The sequence below is a fragment of the Cebus imitator genome, unplaced genomic scaffold (genome assembly GCF_001604975.1).
Source record: "Cebus imitator isolate Cc_AM_T3 unplaced genomic scaffold, Cebus_imitator-1.0 Scaffold25, whole genome shotgun sequence".
Taxonomy (NCBI): domain Eukaryota; kingdom Metazoa; phylum Chordata; class Mammalia; order Primates; family Cebidae; genus Cebus; species Cebus imitator.
In genome coordinates this window covers 7,150,458-7,174,243 of record NW_016107340.1, presented here as the reverse complement: position 1 = coordinate 7,174,243, position 23,786 = coordinate 7,150,458, and the positions used below count along the sequence as shown (strand labels likewise).

At 33.1% G+C, this 23,786-nt stretch overlaps 1 protein-coding gene across 1 annotated transcript in view; it reads right to left on the bottom strand.

Annotated features, from left to right (window-relative positions):
* LOC108300240 (solute carrier organic anion transporter family member 1B3-like) overlaps nt 1–23,786 on the bottom strand; it is a 77,996-nt gene that overhangs the window by 28,123 nt on the left and 26,087 nt on the right. The window contains exons 7-11 of the mRNA XM_017522946.2: nt 12,207–12,449; nt 8,152–8,316; nt 6,611–6,806; nt 3,315–3,480; nt 980–1,164 (exon numbers count right to left, since the gene is read on the bottom strand). Coding sequence (XP_017378435.1) covers nt 980–1,164; nt 3,315–3,480; nt 6,611–6,806; nt 8,152–8,316; nt 12,207–12,449 — 955 coding nt within the window. The remainder of the gene's footprint in view (nt 1–979; nt 1,165–3,314; nt 3,481–6,610; nt 6,807–8,151; nt 8,317–12,206; nt 12,450–23,786) is intronic.

The window sequence follows — 23,786 nt, the reverse complement described above, 5'->3', positions numbered from 1 at the left end:
AGGTGATTGAATGATCAACTTGGTCACTAGGGCATGCATTTCTCCCTAACTCTCCATTCTTATCTTGTGCTACACTCGTCTCAATATGTTTCAGTGAACCTTTTTATTTCTCAAACATACTAGCTCTTTCCTGCCTGGACCCTCTCCCTGAAATCCCTTCATTTGGCTAACTTTTCTTTAGACCTTTTGATTAAATGTCACTTCTTTTGAGATGTACTCTCTGAGTCCTCTCCTGTACAACCCTTCGCCTCATTCTCAATTTAGCTTTTCCTTTTTATTTCCTTTAGTAACACATTTTCTCTTCATGAGGACTGAGAACAATTTGTAATTCTGGGTTTGATTTAAAGTATATTTGTTTTATGTCAGTCTTTCCTGTTATTTTCTAAGCTGTATGATAATAAGTACCTAATTCATTTTATTCACTAAGAAATTCTTCTTCATTAAGCATGATATCTTATCTAAATATGTATCTAATGAATAAAGACAGGAATAAATTATTTTCATGTATTTTTTTTTTTAGTCTGTAGGAGAATTACCAGAGACTAGGTCAAAAGCCATGCTGTAGGTGGATTAAAAGTTTTGAAATTTCATTATAGACTAAAGATTACATTTACAGTTCCCAAATATTTTATTCTAATGAGATCAATAGATGATTTACCATGACTGCTTTATTAGGATGGAAAATAACTAAAAATTAAATGTTCTTTTAGAATCATACAAAGCTTCTTCTACAATTGAGGCAATCATCAGTCTGTATCTTAAATTCTTAGTAAGTAAAGAAAATATGGAATCCAGAAGCAAAATTATTAATTATGGCATTGAAGGACCACAGTCATAGGAAAAAAAAAAAAACCTCATTCTCAGAAAGTTAAAATGTAACAAAATATAAATTTGAGTTGTCAGTTATTGTGGAAGAATATGTATATCATTAGGTGTGTTTGTAGTTGGCTATATATGAAAATGTTTTCAAAAGTCTTACCTAACAGTCAGAATAATATTCGAGGGGCCTCCAAGTCCAAAGAAAAAGTAAATCAAAGCTTGCATTATAATATAAATGTAAAATTTCCTTGCACAAGCATCACTTCTTGGGCATTCACCCAAAGAGGCCGAGTAATTTCTGCTCCTGAGACCAGGTACCTCCACACAAGGACAGTCATAAAACACCTAAAACAATAGTTTTGGAATTATTACACTTCAGTGCTAATTTGAAATGCATTTTCAGACACAATGGGACTATAAATATATCCCATTATATTTTTAAAAATTCACATTCATTAAAACTAAAGTATTTAGAGTCAAAAATTCTAAAAATACAGTTAATAGATGAAGAGCAAAATATTTTCCTAGATTCCTTTATATACAAGAAAGTTTAATTCATTATTAACATCCAATTCATCCTTTATTTAAAAATTACCAAATTGAAGGAATTAGTGTCTGAAACTCTCTATTTTTCGTTAACATAAATTGTTTTAAATATTTTTTTCACCCTCTTTTACTTCTCAATACACTTTTTCTTTTTTAGCAGTCTCTATTAAGTATCAGGGACATGCCCTGAGGAAGGATTATTCAAAGAATCTAGAAATTATAGCAGTTTAGCGGGGATCAAAATCTGGAACCTGGGCCACCCTCAAGAATGGGGCAGAGTCCAGAGGTGATAAAGCTAGGTAGAGCTACTGGAATTCTATTTTAATAGGTAAACAACATCCAGGACTGTAATGAGATAAAAGTAATGATGTTTTTACAGGAGAGGTTCAACACAATAGAATGCTCTGACTCATGGTTAGAACACAGAAGAGGAAAACTTAGCAACAAATGATTTGAGAGATTTAACTGGGCAGTGTTTCTAGGTAAGTGGCTTTAATAAATTCTGTCTGATTCTAGGCTAAACCAGTTTAAGGAAAGTTCACCTTGAACCTATAAGTGCTGAAGACTAATTACTGAAGGAGAAATTGTAAAATAATTTAAAACTGTATGGTTCTACTAAGCTTACTTTTTTTTAACTTTTTAAATTTTTTTTGACTAGGAATAATTTCAGGAGTCTTTTACGGAACAAGCATATTGCCCAATAAAACCAAATTTTGAGACAGAGAACATTATTTTAAGAAGTGATGTTTTATCACTAAGAATTTAGTAAAAGAACTTTGCAGTAGCCCCCAGATGGTGTATAATCATTGCCAAGATAATATCTTCATGACAGAGATAGTACTCTTCAGTATTCTAATACCATGTCTCTTTCTGGCCTTTCACTAGCAGGCAAAGTGAAACTATGGATTAAATGGGGCACCCTTCCTGAAAGACACTATAGCCATGAATGTGAGAGTGGGCTTTTCAGTAAAGTCTTTGATTGGGCCATTTTGTGTAAACATATGAAAGTTGTGGCCTATCTTCAAAGATCCTAGGGTGCTTTATTCTTCATGTCTTTCCATAATACAATTGGTAGAACAAAAGGCAAGAGAAAGATGGAAAACTTTTGAAAATCAAACACAGAAATGTCTGGCAGAGAGCTATAATCATACCTGACTATATTGCCAGTGTTGGTATTAGTAAAAGGGCCCGGGAAATAGCTAACCAACTTTGCAAAATGTTGAGGTAATCGGTGGTATGGGAAACATTATACCTCACTCCTAACTGTTTACAATTAGCCAGGATATTGGGGGAAAACCAGACATTTGCCCAATGTAAAGAATGTAAAGAAAGCTTTTAAGTGAGGAAAGAAATGGCATTTTTATGGGATGTGTTGGGAAGAGTTGAGCAGGATAGTAAATTATCCTGGGTAAGAGAAGTGTCAGCTGTGGGAAAATCAAATGAGGAAATCAAGTGAGCATGAAACTTTAATTTCTTGGAAATTCAAAAGCCACAGCCCTAGTTAAACTCATCAGTCTGTATATAGATTGTTGTCCTAGTAAAGTAGATAGTGCTGACAATAGGTTGACCCAGGACTTTCCCCCAACTTCCAAACAATAAAGTAATTCAAAATTAATCAAAATCATATTCTTTAGTAAAATCGGATACTTGTTAGTGATCCTAAATGCATTCAAATTCTAACAGAACATATTCTTATAATCTCAAGAAAAAAAGTAGAATAATCTCAAATTAGAATTCAAATAACAAAAAAATCTGTGTCCTAAACAGAATTTTATATGAAGTTTTGTTTATACAGCATGATAACCATCAAATTGACAGATAATATTGGAATCTTTTTCTTTTATCTTTTTGTAGGCGACCTAGTTATAGAACAATTTTATAAGTAATTATTAAATCAAATCTATGAGTTTTGATTAAGCAGAGGAGAAAAAGCAGAAACTAATACTCACTATAGGGTTTTTATTACCACTTGAAGATTTACATCCTGCTAAACAAGGTGACTGGTAAGTTATTCCATTGTTCCCACAGACTGGTTCCCACTGACTTTCATCACAATTGCATTCTGAGTTGCAATAAGAAAGTGGTACTTCTAAATGAGATGCTCCCGGATTATTTCTGGAAATATATGATAGACATATATCAAAAACAGAGAAAAAGAAAAAAAGGAAGTAAAGAAGGAGGAGAAGAGGGAGACTGGAAATGGAGGAGGGAAGAGAAGAGGAAAAAAGAGACTAAAAAAAGACTTGTTCTTTAATTAGAAAGAGAAATTTGATTTGATGATGCCAAAATGGCAAATTTTAAAATATTTATTTACTTTTAATTCTCTTTACTAAAACATGACTTATGACCTAGAAAAAGTAAAACTTAGGAAATAAATCAAAGACTTAGACAAGAGGTCTTTATGATTTTATGAAAAATTTTATAGTAGAAAAGTAACTTTGTTTTTCCAAGACTCAGTTTCTACTCAGTAAGGTAATGGCATTAGACTGAGGTTCCTCCAAGCTCACTGTAAAGTTCTGTGAGAGTGTTAATAATTTTTATTGGAGTTGAATTAAAAAACTTTTATTTAACCAATTCAAAGTGATTAAAGCACAGAGGAATAAAAGATCAAAAAATATAGAATTACTTGTAAAAGGCTGGAAAAGCTCTGTATATTTTTAAAATAAAGCTGCAACATGTTTTACATTTATTTAGTTTTTAATATGGTTATAAATTATAAAATACTATTTCATAATGACTAAAATTATAAAATATGTTACATAATTGCTTAAAGATTTAAAAAGTTACAATTTTGCTTTTCTTAACAATTGATAATAATTGAGTATAATGTGCTATATTTGAATAAGCAAGTAATTGAAATAAATGAAAAAAGCAGATTTATAGTTCAGAAATTACATTATTAATAGTTTTATTAAAAATCATCTAATACCTTATTCAGTTTGAGGGCATACTACTGGGAGTGTAGTGGTTTATTACTGTTGTTGTCTGAATGCTTATGGCCTCTAAATGCATATATTGTAATCTAGTCTTCTACTTGATGGTATTAGGTGGTGGTGCTTGTAGAAGGTTATGTATGAGGATGGACACCTATGGGTGGAATTACTGACTCCTTGTCTTCATCCTTCACCAGGTCTGGACATAGAGAGAAGATACCATCTATGAACTAGAGAATGGGCCTTCTCCAGATGCCAAACCTTCTAGCACCTTGGTCTTGGACGTTCCAGGTTCCAGAATTGTAAGAAATACATTGCTGTATATTTATAAGCTACCTAGAATTTTGTTTTAGATAACCAAACGAACTAAGACAATGATCCAGTGAAAACATTGCAATCAGTCACTGCTGTCTTCATATTAGTTTGTCACATCCTAGCAATGTGACTACTCTTTTGAAAATAAGTTTTGCCATTTGTAAGTTATATAAAATAATGTTAACCTCATAAGAATTAAAGAAAAATTTCAGCAGTCATCAAACTTTTTGTTTTCAGGTGTTTTTTTGCTCTCTTAAAATGTATTGAGGGCCACAAAAGATTTTTTGTTTAAATGATTTATATCTACTGATGTATACTCTATTAGAAATTTTATTAAGAAATTGTTAATACACAAAAATTCACAAGCACACACATAATTAGCCATCACACTGATGGCATTATCATGTATCTGTTGACTTAGAAAATATCACTATACTCTCATGACATAATGAGAATAAAAAAGGCAAATCATGCCTTAGTATTATAAAAATAGGTTAGAATCTGTGGACCCCTGGATAAAATCTCAGGAACCCCTAAAGAGCATCAGGACACATTCTGAGACCTCAGTGCAAAGGTCTCATTCATACTTTAAAAATGTATCCTAGTGAATAGGATTTCATAAATTTTTAATGCATTGATTATTTGCTATCATTAGATTATGAGTCCATGAGGGAATTGATGTATCCTACAGATATTTACCTTTAATGAGAGAATCAAGATAATTTAATTAAATGAAACAAATCTCATACAACGCTTTCTGCTGTCTTTTGAACAGAAGGTACAGTAATTAAACTTGTTTTCAGGAAACTGGATGCAGGCTAAAGCCTGCCCCAATAACCAGGAAGCTTTTGGAACTAACTGTGTGTTATAGAATCAGCCTGAGATCATTGTATGACTTTAAGCAAGTTACAGTTTCTTCGGTGTCAAATAATAAAGGAAGGGATATGTGAGGGTTGACCTGTGTCATCTCTAAGGTTCTTTTACCTCCAAAATTTAGTGTTCTAGGTACAATGTGTTTTGATTTACTAAAGTAGGTGGATAGGAAACATCAACAACAATTCAGGATTAGGATCATGCAGGGAAATAATTCAAGATTAGTTTGGCAAGCTTTCAAGAATAAGATGATGCAGAAAGATTGGACAATGTAAAATTAACAACTCATAGCATCCAGAGTTTGAAAGCTCAGAGCCAACAGTAAGTAGCACTAAAGAACATGGTTACTGAAGTTTCATCAGAGGATCTTTGCCTGTTGTTTGAAGGTGAACCTTCCTAAGCTTAAATTATTGGTTATATTCAGGAGATGATTAGAAATCTGCATAGGAATCTTGCTCTTGATTGGGGTAGAGATTGCTGTACTAAAAATACTTCACAGTATATAATAATGATGGAAAAGTAAATATTCTTCAAGGTCTAATATTCAATTATATATAAAACATTACTTAATTCTACTTCCATTGTAGAAAATATAAGAAGAAACACTATGAGCACGCAGAAAAGGAGAGTTAAGAAAAATGTAAAAAGTGTTATTTTATAAAGAGTTGTTAAACATCAAAATAAACCGTAGATAAAAGTTGTTCAGTCACTTTTAGAGACTGTCATTTATGTGACTCTTATGTTTCATTTAAGATTATAGTGGTTAAGGCTAAGAGTTTTAAAGTGAAGAAAACCAAGTTTGTGTCAGAATCTTAACATTGCTAGCCATGTAATCTGTGTATTTCTCTAAGCCTTACTTTCCCCATTCATAAAATGGGGATAATGGTACCCATAACTCATTGTAAGTACATTATAAATGATAGTTATGACTATTCCAGCCTATGTTGTAAATAAAAGAATAAATTTTTGAGGTCTTAAGATACAGACATGTTAAAAATTTTAAAACTGGAATTTCTTTCAAATAAAAAAGAAAGTTTAGATAAAATTGTTTTCTGCCTTATTTGCAGAGTCTTTTAATTGGATGATTAGCATAGTATGCAATTGATACAGTTTTATATACAAACCCGTCGTAGCTCACAGTTAGGCCAGCAACTGATTTGTTTTCACACATTAGAGCAAAATGTGACAGTTGAAAGAAAAAGGATATTGTAGCAGAAAAAAATGAAAATTTGGCAATTCCAGATAAGGTCAATTGAAATTTTTTAATGACATATCCTCCTACATACATTCCCATTGCCATACAAGGTATGGTTGTGAGTCCTAGAAATAAAATAAAAGAAAAAAGGTGTAACTATATTAATATGGTTTTTCTGATACGTGTTTATATGAAACACAGTATATTTCAACCAAATTTATCCAATATTATTAGTATACTTTTTAGAGAGAAGGGTGGCAGAACAAGATGGAAGTAGGGGACCAGTGTATCATATGAGACAAAAATAATTTCTTTCTGCAAATGGTGAGGGTTTGGTTTCCTCAATAGCAAAAGACAATGGCTAAGAATATTTATGTGTCTGAACAGATGGTTTCTATAAGGCCCTTTTACTTTTTTCTAGAAAATAACAATAAGAAAACACTATGTTTCTGCCTATGAGTTTATATTCTACCATTTAACATTCTTTGTATCTTTCGAAAGAGACTTCTAACCTTCAATAACTCATTCCACATTTGCCTAGGTCTTTAGAATTGCATACTTGAATTAGAATCTCTTCATTATTAATTAGAACACACGTAGACCCTGAGATAATAAACACATCTATATACAGTATTAGAGATGTTTAATCCTTCTTAAACTTTTCTATCTCATTGTCTCATAAAAGTTGTTAAAGATCAAGACTCTTCTAAAAAAATCAGTCTTGGTTATACGGAGTCTAAACTTAACCCTTAAAGTTTAAACTTTTGTCTTAAATTCAACAAGAAGATCATATAGCAGCCTGGTCCAGTGCTTCAGTACATTCATTTTCTCATTAATTTTTTCTTGTTTAAATACGAACTAGTCACATGCCTCTTGATAGATTGTTTAGTTCATCAAATATTTATCAAATTTCTACAATATTTCTACAATACTGGAATTATGGGAACAATAATAAAGGCAAACTCTTCTTCACAAGGAGGTCTCAATATGCCATTAAAATTAAATTTTGTAGGAAAAAATACTCTAAAATATGATATCTGCTTTGTATTACACATATTTACATTACATATGTAAATTGATTTTCCTGTTGGAAACATTGATGTCATATAATTTGTAAGTAGCTATGTCCTGATTTCAAACTCCATGAATTATATGACTATAATGATTGTATTACAAAAGGATTTGTCTCAGGATCTCAGCATTAAACTGTAAGATCCAATTATGCAGATATCATATTTAATCATTTTCTTTCCATGTAACTTTTTCGTTAGAAACTCATCTAACATGAGCTTCAATTTCAAGTACAGAGCAATAATGATACCAGAAAATTGAAAAATATGATAAAATTAAAGAGAAAATAAGAGGAAATTATATTTATTAAAATATGAAATTGCCTTCACAATAAGATGCCACTTGGAATACAACTACTTATATCTCTTATCAAGCAAGCAAGTAAAAAATATGTCTTACCCAACAAAAGGTTACCCTGAGATGCAGTCCGACCATACTGTTGCTCTTCGTACTTCAATATATAATTAAAATTGCCAAAAAGGCTGCTTAAGTGTAACAATATAGAAAGGATGAGTAAAATGTATCGGGGATTAACAAGGATACTTTTCAAAGACTGGATAAAACCTACAAAATTATAAAAATAAAGAAAATATTATAATACAATGTAAATATATATTATATGATATTATAAAAATAAGTTAAAATAAAAAATTACATAAATATATAACATAGATAATGAGAGAGAGGAGACCATCTCTCTCCCTTGCCTGTCCTCTGTTAGAAAAGCGGGGAGGGGAGATAAAATGGCATAAAATTGAAGTCACTAGTCAGACGAGATGTTGACCCACCGGCTTGATCACAGCAGGGCCCAAGGACTGAGAAACAATCCCGCTCTCTGTAACTGGTGCGTATCTTATCTGCTAGCCTTGAAAATGTTGCAAATGTTTTTTTTTTTACTGCCCAAGGACGTTCCCTGAGTCAGTACTCCCTGTCTGCACCAACTGGACCCATCCCGTCTATTACTAAGTGATTTACTGTCTTTGTTCAACTTCTGTAACTCTTCCCCTCTCATGCACTGCGCGTGTAAATTAGGAAATTAATGAAAGCCAAAGACTGTAAGGTCAGATGTCCAGCCAATGGGCAATGGCACAGTTTTACCTCTGCTCCCCCTTGGGTTGTATGTCTTTAAAAAGGGAAATAAACTGCTTTTTGGGAAGCTTGGCTTTTTCCTAAACACGAGCCAACCGATGCTCCACAGCTAGCTGAATAAAAGCCTCTTCCTTCCTCTCTCCAGTGTCTGAGGGGTTCTGCCAGAGGCTTGTCCTGCAGCAAGAGTAGCCTGCAAATCTACTGTCAAAGTTTTTAATGCATTTATTCATTAGTTTCCATATGTATGTTAATGTTTATCTGTTTAGTTCATTTTATCCCCAAGGAGGCTCATACATAAATGCCATTTTGTAACTTGCTTTGCTCACTAAATATTTAGCTGTCCTTGGCACTTACATGCTATTGCATACATATTAATTCACTTATTCATTAATTCAGCAAACATTTGGTTTTCAATCGGGTGCCAGGCAATACACTAAGTGATCAAGAAACAAAAGTGAATAAGACATCTGATGTCCCTTATTAACACTTATTAATATTATCATATTAATAATATAATTGCCAAATACAAATTTAAATTAGAGATAACATAATCCAAAATTCACAGAAATATAAACATTGAGGTTCAAAATCTTAAAGATCAATTTAGTAACAGGACTCAGACTTCTCCTTTCTCTGGTATACAGATTTTCTATCATAAAATACTGCCTCACATACTACCAGCAGTATTATAAATCACCTGTCTTAAAATGCAAGGAAGAGAGGCAGGGGTTCATTGGTCCCTAATGACCTTATGACAATAATAGTACATGAATCTATGCCTACAAACAGGTATGGCAACACATTTCTAACTTATATCTGTGGCCAAAAAAAAAAAATTATGTGATCTGAATCTGTGATCACCAGGAAAACCAGCTGTAATAGGAGTTAAAAATGGAAGAAACTGCTTAAAACAATAGGAAGCTTCAGAGTTCAGCAAGACAGAACCGGATGTGGTTATTGAGAGATGGATGAAACGAGCTTGGAAAGATCTTGCTCTCCATAGTTCTCTAAAGATTTTCATTAGAGAGAGACAGTAGGAAGACCTCTATCTGTTCATACAGATGAAACTATGAAAGAGTTTCTCCTGCTTATGATAAGGAAAAAGCGAGTTAGGAAAAGGACACAGAACAGAAAAAATAAGACATAAGGAAAGTCATACCAGAAACAAACAACATTTAAAATGGTTATGCCAAAGTGCCAAACTTATCTCCATGGGACTCCTCAGTCAGGAAGAAACACCGATTTCTGAGGCGTTCTAAGTGAGTTGTGACTTGTGATCAAAAGAAATGAAACCTATAGATTTGCCAGATCATTGATTTTTTTTTTTTTTAGGCGTAGTTTCACTCTGTTGCCCAGTCCAAGCTGGAGTGCAGTGGTGCAATCTTGACTCACTGCAACTTCCGCCTCCCGGGTTCAAGCAATTCCCCTGCCTCAGCTTCCCAGTACCTGGGAGTGCCGCCTAATGCCACCATGCCCGTCTAATATTTTTGTATTTTAGTAGAAGAGGTTTCACTTTGTTGGCCAGGATGGTATCAATTTCCTGACCAATCCGCGCACCTCGGCCTCCCAAAGTGCTGGGATGACAGGCATGAGCCACCACGTCCAGCCAATATTTTTTATTTTTTTTAAGAGACATGGTCTTGCGGTCTTGCTCTGTTACCCAGGCTGGAGTGCAGTATTGTAAGCATAGCTCCCTACAACCTCAAACTCCTGGGCTCAAGAGATCCTTTCTCCTCAGCTTTTCAAGTAGCAGGGACTACAGGAATGCATCACCACACCCAGCTAATGTCCTTTACACTAAATCATTGAATCTTTGAGGTGGAGGGGAATTTGGATGTCATTGAGTCTGAAATTCTATGCAAACATGATCCATTATATATCCTTAATACATGAATTAAAAGCAACACAGGCAACATTAAGCTGAATAACCAAGAAAGCATCCCTCCACTTTTGAATAGTTCTTGGTTTACATATTATTTTTATAATAAACTGAACTCTCCCTTTATTTAAAACCCATTAATCTTAGTTCTGCTCAAGCACATACAGAACATACACAGTATTTTTCTTCTGAATATATGTTCTTAATTATCCATTCACAACAGGCACATAATTAAGGTATTATTTACTATTCAGGTGATTACCCTACAAAATAATTGATAATCTAGATAACGTTTACAATTGTCTTATTTTTGCATCTCCATTAGCCTCTTTGTTTGGGGCTCACAGTTAAACCTGCTCCTTCTAGGTTTAGATAATCCATTAATTTTTATGGATTTGATTTGATAGAATGAAGATATAGCACAGACAAAATGGAAATTTCTTGGTATGTTATTTTTTAGTGTGCATGTTAAATTTCAAAACTGTTAGCTTAGTCATCTGTTGGTAAATGTTCAGCAACAGATTCTTGGAGAAACAATCCCTGATTTCTAGTATGTCCCAATTTTCCACGGTGGTAAATGGTGATAATAAATTCTCCTATCATGGACAGTTACAAGTTCCTAAAGTAGCTGAAAGTGAACAATCTTCTCTCCTTAGTCAATAAAAAGGGTTCTAGAACACCATTGTTCTTTGCTTAGCAAGAGGGAAAGGGGAAAATAATAATAAAGAGCTGATGAGAGGAAGAACTTGGGCTACACTGGAAAATTTGTAACATTAATGAAAACTTGAAAAAGATGTCAAGAGTTTAGATCTTGCACTGCTTTGGCTTTCACTATTTCACACTTCTTCCCAGTCTAAAAACTGATGTCAACATGTTACTGTTTCAAATATCTTGTTCTGGTTGTTGCCCGATCATTCCAATGATTCTCCATTAGCCCCCATGGCTTACATTTGAAAGAGAAGGCACTATCAAAAGATAAAGCATAATTTAACTACTTCTGTTGCTTCTCCTTCAATTTTGAAAATTAAATTTCACCTTACCATAGTACTTAAGGCACTTAATTGCAATTGACTATATACTTCTCAGTATCTTGAAAAATAGAGGCAATGTTCTATTACCAGGACATAGCAGGGTGCTTGGTATTACTTGTTGAATAAATGAATGAACAAAATATTATAATCCCTTTAACTCTAGTTTACAAAATATAATATTGAAATAAATATGTACTCTTTGGCTTTTAAGAAACAGATGCTTTTAGCTTTGGATTGGTTTCTCCCTGCTAAACATTACAAATTTAATCCTCCTCTGTTTGTTATGTGTTAAATGTTTACTAACTTTAATAGCAGTTTTAGAAAACTAATTCAGCTAAATTTTGTGCAGAAGATAGCTAACTCCAGATAATTTGGGTATAATTTTTATTTTGGAATACTCCTCCCTTTCATTGAGATTAATAATTCCAAGTTGAATATGAATATAAAATACTCACCAGTCACATTTTCAGTAACATTTTTTCCTCGGTTGGGCAAATTAGGTGTTTGATTTCTTTCTTCATTTGTTTTCAGGACATGCACAAATACTAAGTCTTGCCTTCCTTTTTGTGGTTTATTTGGATTTTGGGGCAAGAAAAAGAATGGTATGGAAGAAATAATGGATAACAATCCAGACACAAGGAAGCCAAGCCACCAAGCTCCAACCCAACGAGAGTCCTTAGGAGTTATCCTGATCGTGCCTAGAGTAAATAATTAGAAGAAGCCAGTCAAAAATAATTTTGAAGTAGGATCTGTTCTGGGAAATAATGATAATGATTATTGTCCTCTATAGATAAAGAAGTAAAGTATGTATCATTTCTAAGACACTTTAAAACTTTTTCTTCTTTTTATATTGTATCATCTCTGAAACCAGGACAAGGCAAACATTTGATGACATCTTGCAATTTGTATTGTTTAGGAATCAGATATGCCATTGCTGTCATTGCCTGAGCTTGTGTGCACTTTTCTGATTACATTACTGGGTAACTTTTATCACTGGACATTTAAACCTATAGGATATTAAATAACGATTAGTGAAAAAAACATGAAATCGCACTGGTGTCTGAAAATATTCATTAGCACCATCTGATGAAGTCAAGAAAGCACCAGCAATAAAATTTAAGCAGTTTGTGAGAAATCCCTAGAGCCATTAAGGGGGCTTCTCCCTGCTGTCCCCAAGAACATGCATTTTCAATTCTATTGACAATACAGAGGATAAAAAAAAAATACAAACAATCAAAACCTGAATTTAAAATTAACCCAGAAGAGTGATATTCCTAATGCTAGGGATAATGTAACCATTTTATTTCAACTACATTTCCTTTAAAGCATGCATAAAAGTAATATGTAAATGTGATATCTTAAGTGTCAGAGAGCTAATTTAGTTGGTATAAAACAAATAGCATAAATAATAAGAAAGCATAAAAGACATATAAATAAGATAGAAGAATAGGAACCAATGGACTTTATTTTTTCCCTCCATGAACACAATGATTCAGCAGTAAGACACAGATCAGTATTTGTGAGAAATCCAGCAACTAGCTGAGAAGCTCCTGTACTTGAGGCAAGTACAAACTCAGCTGCATTAAAGCAAGCAAGAAAATTTGAGACACCATTTTTGCATCCCCCTTCTCATTACAGTACCATACAAACAGGAAGAACTAACATTTTGAACTAGTGTACAGACACATGCCACAGCTCTTCCCCCCGGCTCAACATAGAGTGACTATGTGAGGAACAAAATCCACCTCCAAGCTTATGCCTGAGGAGAGGAAAAGATGAACTATACATTCAATATTTCAACTTTTTCAGGTGCCACACAAAAGAATGGTTTTTTAAAATCTTATCTATCTCAAAAACTAACAGGGCTACAATGAACAAAGGTAACAGTTTGAACTAGTACATGGGCACTCACTACAGCTCTTGCCCCTACCTTAGTGCATATCAAATGTTCAAACTTTTTGGGAGTTTACCAAGGACTGGTTTATGTTTTAACTGTTTAAAAATACTGATTGGATCGTGCATACTCCAGATCCACAGGGTCTCCTAAGAGAAAGATATCCATGAAGATTTTAGAGGCCACCAGAAGCCATGGTTAGATTGACTAAATGTAGAACACCAGGCCATGAAGAGTTGAACATAAAATGTCATAAGAGCATTTGAAATTATCCAGTCAGAGGGAGAAAAGAAAAAGAATGAATAAACCATAAAGGACTTATGGAACACCATCATGAGGACTAGTATGCACACTATGGGAGTTTCAGATAGACGAAAAAGAGACGATGTTTACTCAAAAAATTAATAGCTGAAAACTTCCAGAATCTGGGGAAAGAAATGAACATTCAGATCCAAGAAATGTAAGGAGTTTCAAATAAGATGAATTAAAAGAAATCTACACCAAGAAACACAAAATCAAATTGTCAAAACTCAAAAATAAGGAATTTTAAAAGAAACAACAGAAAGGAACTTGTCATGTACAAATAAGATGAATTAAAAGAAATCTACACCAAGAAACATATAATCAAATTGTCAAAACTCAAAGATAAGGAGATTTAAAAGGAACAGCATTAAGGAACTTGTTATGTGCAAGGAAGCTTTCATTAGAATATCAAATTTTTTTCCAGTTTCTGATATTTCAGATGAGAAGTAAATCATATGATTCCATTTCTTTTTGTTGAAAGGAAAAATAATAAACCTTGGCAACCAAGAATATTATATCCATTAAAAATTACTTTTTATTTGAGACAAGGTCTCACTCTGACCCACAGGCTGGAATGCAGTAGCATTATCATGGCTCACTGTAGCCTCGACCTCCCAAGTTTAAGAGATCCTCCCACTTCAGCTTCCTAAGTAGTTGGAACTATAGGCACATGCCACCACGCCTAGCTAATTTTTTTTTTTATTTTTGTAGAGATGGAGTTTTGTCATGTTGCCCAGTCTGGTCTTAAACACTTGCTCAAGTGATTCACCTGCTTTGGCCTCCTGAAGTGCTGGAATTGCAGGCATGGCCTAAAAGCTATGTTTCAAAACTGGCCTAAAAACTATCTTTCAAAACTGAAGAATGGTTACTTTCCCAGACAAGCAAAAGCCAAGGGAGTTCATCACCGTTAGACCTGCCCTACAACAAAAACTACAATGAATTCTTCAGGTTGAAATAAAAGAATACCAAATAGCAATATAATGGCTTACAAAGTGTAAAATTCATTGGTAAAGGTAAATACATGTACAAATACCATATTTTTGTATTGGTGGTGGTTAAATTCTAGTATAAAAGTTAAAATACAAAAACACTAAAATAGGGTCTGTCTAAAACTAGATTAATGGATACACAATGTAAATAGATGTAGTCTGTGACTTTATTAATATAAAGTTTGTGGGAGATTGTAAGTGTACATATTTTATATACAATTGAAGTTATTATCAACTTAAAATAGATGGTTATATGTCATATAAGTCCCATGGTAGCCACAAAAGCAATGTATAGAGATTACAAAAGATAAAAAAGCAAATAACCAAAGCATATCAATACGAAAAATTCAACAAATTATGAAGAAAAAAAGCAAGAGGAAAAAAAGAGACAATGATGCTAGAAGACAAACAGCAAACATACAATTAACAAAATCACAATAGATAATTCTTCTCTATCAATAATTACTTTAAATATAAATAGATTATTCTCTCTAAGCAAAAGATATAGAATAGTTGAATGGATAGAACAAGATACAACTACATACTCTCTGTGAAAGACACACTTTAGATTAAATAACAGACATAGGCTAAAGTGAAGGGTTGGAAAAAGTCATTCAACACAAAAGGTAACAGAATATATATATATATATATATGTTTGTATATACACATATATATCTTAAAGAAAACTTTAAGTTAAAACTGAAGAGGCAATAAAGGAAATTGTAAAATAATTTTTAAGGGTTAATTCACCAGGAAGGTATAATGATTATAAACATATACGCATCCATCCTTGCATATTCTAAATATATAAAGAAAACATGGACAGAATTGAAGGGAGAAATATCAAGAAACATAATAGGGTTATCTCTTGGTGTCTGCAAGAGACAGAGAATTGACTCAAGGACAAGAAACCAAAATTCAAGAATTTCTAAGTCTTTTTAATAAAATGGTGTAGTGCAATAGGCACTCAATCATAGACTGATGTAATAATAAGAGACCTTAATATCATATCTTCGGTTAGAAACAGAACGACCAGAGAGAATATTAATGAGGAAACAGAGAATTTGAACACCTAACTTGAAAGACATCTAGAGAACACTTTATTCAATAACAGCAGTATACATATTCTTCTTAGGCAGAAATGGAACATTTTCCAATAGGTCACATTATAGGCCACAAAATAATTTCTTAAGAAATTTAAGATTAACATCATACCAATTAACTTTTCTAACCACAATGGAATAAAACTAAAAATCAACAGCACAATCAAAATTAGAAAATTTATAAAAGTATGGATATTAAACAACATACTTTTGAACAACTAATTGGTCAAATAAATAAAAAGGGAAATTAGAAAATATTTTGAGGCAAACAAGATTTAAAATATGATATTCCAAAATCATGAGATGCAGAAAGAGTAGCGTTAAGGGGGAAGTTTGTAGTGATAATGGCAGAGTAAATTGTATTCCTATATCCTACAATTAGAGGTTAGTTTATGGTAGCTAGCAGCATCTGGTGCATTTTTACTCTCAATAAACACTAATAAAATTTACATAATTATAGCAGTTAAAAAAAAGAATAACCTTAAACAAGTTTACACCTCAAGAAACTATAATAAGAAAAACAAAGGCCAAAGTTAGCAAAGAAAAAAATATGATGATTAGAGAAGAAATTGAGAAACTTTAATTTAGGCTAAGAAAAAAGATTAAAACAAAATAAGAAAGGAATAAGGAGACATTACAACTGATATAACAAATATAAAAATAATTATAAGACTATTACGAATAATTACATATCAAAAATTGGATAATCAAGAAGGAATAAATAAATCCCTAAAGTCATAAAACCTACCATGACTAAATCATGAAGAAAAAGAAAATCTAAACAGAATTAAACTAGTAAAACATTATATTAGTAATCAAAAACTTCCTAACAACAGAAAGCCTAGGACTAGATGGCTCTACTTATGTTACTAGAAATTTGAAAAAAAAATAGTAGCCATTCTTCTCAAACCTTTCCCAAAAGCTGAAGAGGAGGGATCACTTTCCAAATCATTTTATGAGGCCAGCATTACACGGATAAAAAGCCAGACAAGGACACCAAAGGAAAAAAAAAAACAAAAACAAACAAACAAAAAAACTAAAAGCAATATCCTTGACAAATATTATCCTCAATGAAATACTAACAAATCAAATTTGGTAGCACATTAAAAGGATATGACACCATAACCAAGTTGGATTTATACCTGAAATACGAATACAAGGGTCAACTTCAACATAAAAATGTAAAATTCAACATACAAAAGACAATTACTGTAATACATCACCTGGTCAAAATAAAAGACAAAAACCACATGATCACATCAGTTGATGCAGAGAAAGTATTTGAGCAGGGCGAGGTGGCTCATGCCTATAACCCCAGAACTTTGGGAGGCCAAGGCTGGTGGATCACTTGAGCCCAGAGGTTTGGGACCAGCCAGGGCAACATGGTGAAACTCAGTCCCTACAAAAAATACAAAAATTAACTGGTTGTGGTGGCATGCATCTGTACTCTCAGCTACTTGGGAGGTCGAGGTGGGAAAATCACCTGAACCCAGAAAGTTGAGGTTGCAGTGAGCTGTGATCATGCCACTGCACTCCAGGAATGATACTTCAACACACTTTTATGGTAAATTCTTTCAACAAGCTTGGAATAGAATAAAATTGCTTCAACATAAAGGCATGTATGAAAAGCCTACAGCTAACATAAAATTCAAGGGTGAAAAACTGAATGTTTTCACAAGGCACAGAGGCATATTCTCATCAGTTCTATTCAACATAGTCATTGAAATCTGTGCCAGAGAAATTAAGCAAAAAATAAACAAACAAATACATAAATAAAAGGACTTAAGCTGGAAGGTCAGAAGTAAAATTGTCTCTACTTAAAGATCCCATGATTTTATATACAGAAAACTCTAAAAACATCCCAAAAAACCTGATAGAATTGAATAAACAAAATCACTAAATTTGCAGTATACAAAATCATCATAAGAAATAAGTTGAATTTCTATACACCAAGCAAAAACTATATAAAAAAGTAATTAGAAAAATAATCTCAAAATAACAGAATCCAAAAGAAAAAAAAACAGGAATAAATTTAATAAGGAAATGAAATACTTGTACACCTAAAATTTCAAAATTAAAATTTAAAGACGACACAAAAACTTGGAAAGACATCTCATGTCCATGGATGAAAGACTTAATAATGTTAAATTTTTATACTACCCAAATTTATCTACAGAGTCAATGCAATACCTATCAAAATTACATGGCATTTTTACAAAAATTAAAAAACAATTCTAAAATTAATATGAAACCAAAAAGGACCTCAGATAGCCAAAGCAAACTTGAGAAAGAACAAAGCTAGAGACTTCACCTTCCCTAATTACAAAATATATTTCAAAACTAAAGAAATTAATACGGTATGATTAATACATGAGGTACTGGTACAAAGAAAGACATATAGACCAATGGAACGCAATAGAGAACACAGATAAATTCATGCATATACAGTCACCTGACCTTTGACAAGGGCTATAAATACATGCGGTGAAAGGATTGTCTCTTCAACAAAAGGTGTTGAGAAAATTGGATATTCACATGCAAAGCAATGAAGTTGAGCTCTTATCTTACATCATATACAAAAAATTTAATTCAGACTGGGTTAAAGACTAAAATGTGAAACATGAAACTATTAAAACCTCAATTAACAAAAGTGAAATTAAACAAATGGAACTCTATCAAAATAAAAGGCTGCTATGCAGCAAATGAAGCAATCAATAGAGTGTAAAGGCAACATGCAGAATAAGAGAAAATATTTTCAAACCATGTATGTGATAAGTGGTTAATTTTTAATATGTACAAGGACCTCCTACAACTCAACAGTAAAACAATTAAAAACCTGATTAAAAAATTGGCTAGCGATCTGAACAGACATTTCTTCAAATAAGATATACAAATTAATAACAGATATATGAAAATATGTTAAGTGTTCAACATCACTCATTATCACTGAAATGCAAATCAAAAGCACAATGAGATATCACCTTGCACCTACTAGGATTCCTATTATCAAAAAAAAAAAAAAAAAAGAACAAAAGTGTGGGCAAGGATGTGGAGATATTTGAAAACTTGTACACTGTTGGCAGAATGCAAAACGTTGTAGCTACCATAAAAAACATAAAAACATTTTGAATGTTCTTCAAAAAAAAATACAACTTTCATATGATTTAACAATATCACTTCTGCATATATGTCTAAAAGATTGAAATGAGAATCTCAGAGAGATGTTGGCACTTGCGTGTTTATTGCAACACTATTCACAATACCCAAGATGTAAAAGCAATCTAATGTCCACTGAAGGATAGATGGATAAACAAACTTTGGTATATACATACAATGGAATACTATTCAGCCTAAAAAGATGGAAATCCTGCAACATGGAATAATATGGCATGGATGAACTTTGAAGACATTATGCTAAGTAAAATAGGTCAGTCACAGAAAGATATATACTGTGTCATTACATTTACATGAGATTTACAAAAGAGTCACACTCATAGAAGCAGAGAGTGGAATGGTGATTTCCAGTAGTTGAGGGGAAGGGAAAGTAGGGAGGCACTACTCAATGCATATAAAGTTTCAGTCACAGAAGATGAATAAATTCTGGAGATCTGCTGTACAACATTGTGCCTATAGGTAATAATACTGCATTGTACAGTTAACCTTTGAACAATGTGGCAGTTAGGGATCCCAGTGCCCACACACAGATGAAAATATGCATATAACTTTTGACTCCTCCAAAACTTAACAATACCTGTTGACTGGAATCCTTAGCAATAACATATATAGTCAATTAACACATATATGGAATATGTATTATATAATATATTCTTACTATAAAGTAAGCCAGATAAAAGAAAATGTTATTAAGAAAATCATAAGAAAGAGAAAGTATATTTACTATTGATTAAATGGTAATGTATCATCATAATGTCTTCATCCCATCTCTACACATTGAATAGGCTGTGGAGGAGTAAGAAAAGATGGTGTTCGTCTGTTTCTCATGGGTGGCAGGGGCAAAAGAGGTGGAGGAGGTGGAAGGGAAGGCCGGAGAGGCAGGCATGCAGGGTAGACCTACAGAAATACATCATAATTTCTATTTGTTGCTTTTTCATTTCTCTAAAAATGTTTCAGTCCTTCCTTCACTATTTGCTTTAGTTTTAGGGGCCACATAATAGAAAGAATGTTCCAAAATCCAAAATGTTAAAAAAAAAAAAAAAGCAATCTTGAATAATCAGAACCCTTCTGCAAGATTATCTAATGTCACATAATGCCACACTGCTTCTCCTACATCTTCTTCCTCATGATCTTGCACTGGTTCAGAAGCATTCATCTCCATCAAGACATCTTCTGTTAATTCCTCTGGTAGGATGTCTGTTAGATTTCAAATTTCTCCAGGATTCATATCTTGAGATTGTTCATCTCCCACCTTTTTTTTTTTTTTTTTTTTTTTTTGCTGTATCCAGAACTCGTTCATAATTTTTTTGATTGGCTCTATAAAATTATGCACAACATCTGGACACAGTTTCCTCCAGCAGAAATTTATTTTTTGGGCTTCATAGCATTCACGATTTTTTAACAATACTAATGGCATTTTTAACGGTGTAATCCTTCTAGACTTTCATTGTGTTCTCTCTGGTAATTCCCTTCTATGGCATTGGCACTCCTTTCTACAGAGTACCATTGGTAATGAGCTTTAAAATTTATAACCCTCTTGTCTAGAGGCTAAATTAGAGACACTGTGGTTGATGGCAAGCAGACCACTTCCACATTTTCAGTGTTGAACTCACAGTGTTCTGGGTGGCAGTGGGGCATTGTCCAATATCAAAAGAACTGTTAAAGGCAGTGCCTTATCTCCAAAGTACTTCCTGTCTTCCGAAACAAGGCATTGATGGAAACATTTAAGAAAAAGGGTTCTTGTTGTTCAGGTCTTCTTTTTGTACAACCCAAAGACTAGCAACTGGTATTTATCTTTTCCCTTCAAGGTTTGGGTGTTATTAGCTTTGTAGAAAAGAACAGTTATGATCATAAACCCCACTGCATTCATACAGAACTGTAGAGTTAGGCTATCCCTTCTTGCCTTAGATCCTGGTGCTCACTTCTCTTCCTTAATAAATGTTCTTTGTGACATTTCTTTTCCAGAATAGGGCATTTTCATCTGCATTAAAAACCTGCTCAGGCACATATCCTTTATTTTCTATGATTTTATTAATGGTGTCTGGAACTTGTCTGCTGCCTCTTGGTTGACAGAAGCTGCTTCCCCTGTCATCTGGACACTTTTGTAAAGGTAAACATCTTCCTAGAAGTATCAAATCATCCTTTGCTGGCATTAAATTACCCACATTTAGATCCTTCAACTTTTTTTTTTTGCTTTAAGTTTTTATATAATGACTTTACTTTTTCTCAAATTATATTGAAGTCTATAGATATGCCTCTTTTATGGCAAGCCTGCACCCATATAGAAGCTGCATTTTTAATATGAGGAAAAAACTATTTCACTAAAAGCAGAATATTTTTGTGCCTGCTGACCTAGCTGCGGTGAAATATCTAGATATTTCCTTTTTTTGTAACAATGGTTTTTGTGCAGGATTCATTTATGTTGAAACAGTTGGATGATGCAGACCTCCCTCTACAGTACATATCAAGTAATTCAAGTAATTTACCTTTTTTTTTTTTATAATTTCATGATTTTTCTCTGTACTTCTAGCATCACTAGTGACACCTCATATAGCTCCATGGTTTTAGTCAATGTGTATAGGATTGCCCTAAACAGTATGAAAAATATATGAGAACCATGTGAAATCACTTTTTTTTTTAACTGTGATACAGAATTTACTGGAGAGGCAAAGTACTCATGTAGAGATAATTAAAGTTACATGGCATTTTAAGTAGATACTCTCTACAGAAGCTCACTGCATTAGCAATAGGAGGTGGTTACAAAGTAATTACAGTAGTATAGTATGCACTATGGTTAATTTTCTACAGTTATGATGTAATACTACATTCTGAAATCTGTTTGCATTTCTTTGACTGCAAATGGTATCAAGGAAGGTCTTTAAGTGTTTCTGTGCATTAATTTCGTAAATTTTAACTTTTTTTTGAGATAGGGTCTCATTCTGTTTCCCAGGTTAGAGTGCAGTAACATAATCTCATCTCACTGCAACCTCCACTTCCCTGGGGGTTCAAGCAATTCTCTCATCCAGCCTCTGAGTAGCTGGGACTACAGGCATGCACAACAATGCTCGGCTAATTTTTTTTTTTTTTTTTTTTTGGTAGAGATAGGGTTTCACCATGTTGATGAGGCTGGTCTTGAATCTTTACCTCATGTAATCTGTCTGCCTTGGTCTCCCAAAGTGCTGGGATTACAGGCATGAGCCACTGGGCCCAGCCATAAATTTCAACTTTTATAGTAGATTTGTATATGTCTTATGATAGCTAATGATAAAATAAACTAATATCTACATATATTTAATGCATTCATGACATACCTGGCTGTTTCTTAACTTCTCTATATTCTAAGCTACATGGTTTATCTGCAAGTTTTTCAAATTGTTTCATATCCTCCTAAATTTTTCTAGTATATCTATTAGAAAAAGTCTGTGCATGTGTGGACCTGCACAGTTCAAAACTGTGTTGTTCAAGGGTTTTAACTGTACTTTTCAAAATCTGTTAGGAAGGTGGATTTCACTGTAATTGTTCTTACCACAATAAAACAAAAGTAATAAATAAAAGCATAGGCCACAGAAACGCAAAGACCATAGAAGTTTGTGGCACAGATTAATGGTGCCATTACTCTTTGATCTATAAGAAAACTTATTAACGTGAGAAAATATTGACTTGATTTAAAACTATCTATTAGGTTGTTGCAAAAGTAATTGCAACTTTTGCCAATGGAAGTAAATTATTTTCAGGCATGGACAGATGTAAGCTTAAAATTGATTTACACAATCATATTGTTTCATAATCTTTAACTGAGACAGACTTTAGGAAATGATTGATTAAATCGGTGACACCATCTACATGCTAAATATGAATTTAGCAGCTGTAAAAAATGTGATTTTGATGACATATTTTCCGTTCTTACACTATTCTACACATAGAAACTAAAGATCATAACGTAGGTAGACAAGGTCTACAAAGTGTTTATTTGTCTCATACACTGTCTTAAAAACTAAAAAATTTTACATATATCCTAGTTTCTGGATTTTCTGGAAAACCAATCAGAAGGTCTTTTCAATGCTGGGCCCAATGTTACATGAAAAGAATAAGCCTGGACTGAGGGACACATGTGATTTTTGGTTTGTGGGGAGAACAGTTCACCACCACCAATTCTTCCCAGTCTAACTATCACACTCTAATTTCCTGTCCCTGACACTGTTCACTCATTTATGTTATCTCTTTGGCTTCTGTAGGTATTAGAATATACCAAAGGAAAGTTTATAATAAATTCACTTCATGCTCATCATTGAATAAGAGAAGATACAGCAAGGTCTGAACATTCAGTGATAGAAATTGAATCACCATGAATTCTAAAATATTATAATTATTTCTGAAAAGAGTGGAGAGGGTATAAAACCATTATCCTAAAGAACTTCACCACTTATTTCTGTACTCATAGTCATAAATGCAATAATGAAACTGAAGGTGAAGTAAGAGAAATAATGTATATAATGTGTAGCTACTCTAAGGCATATGAGAAAAATAGAAGATATAAAACATTTCATCAGGTATTTGCTTTAGTTTTACAC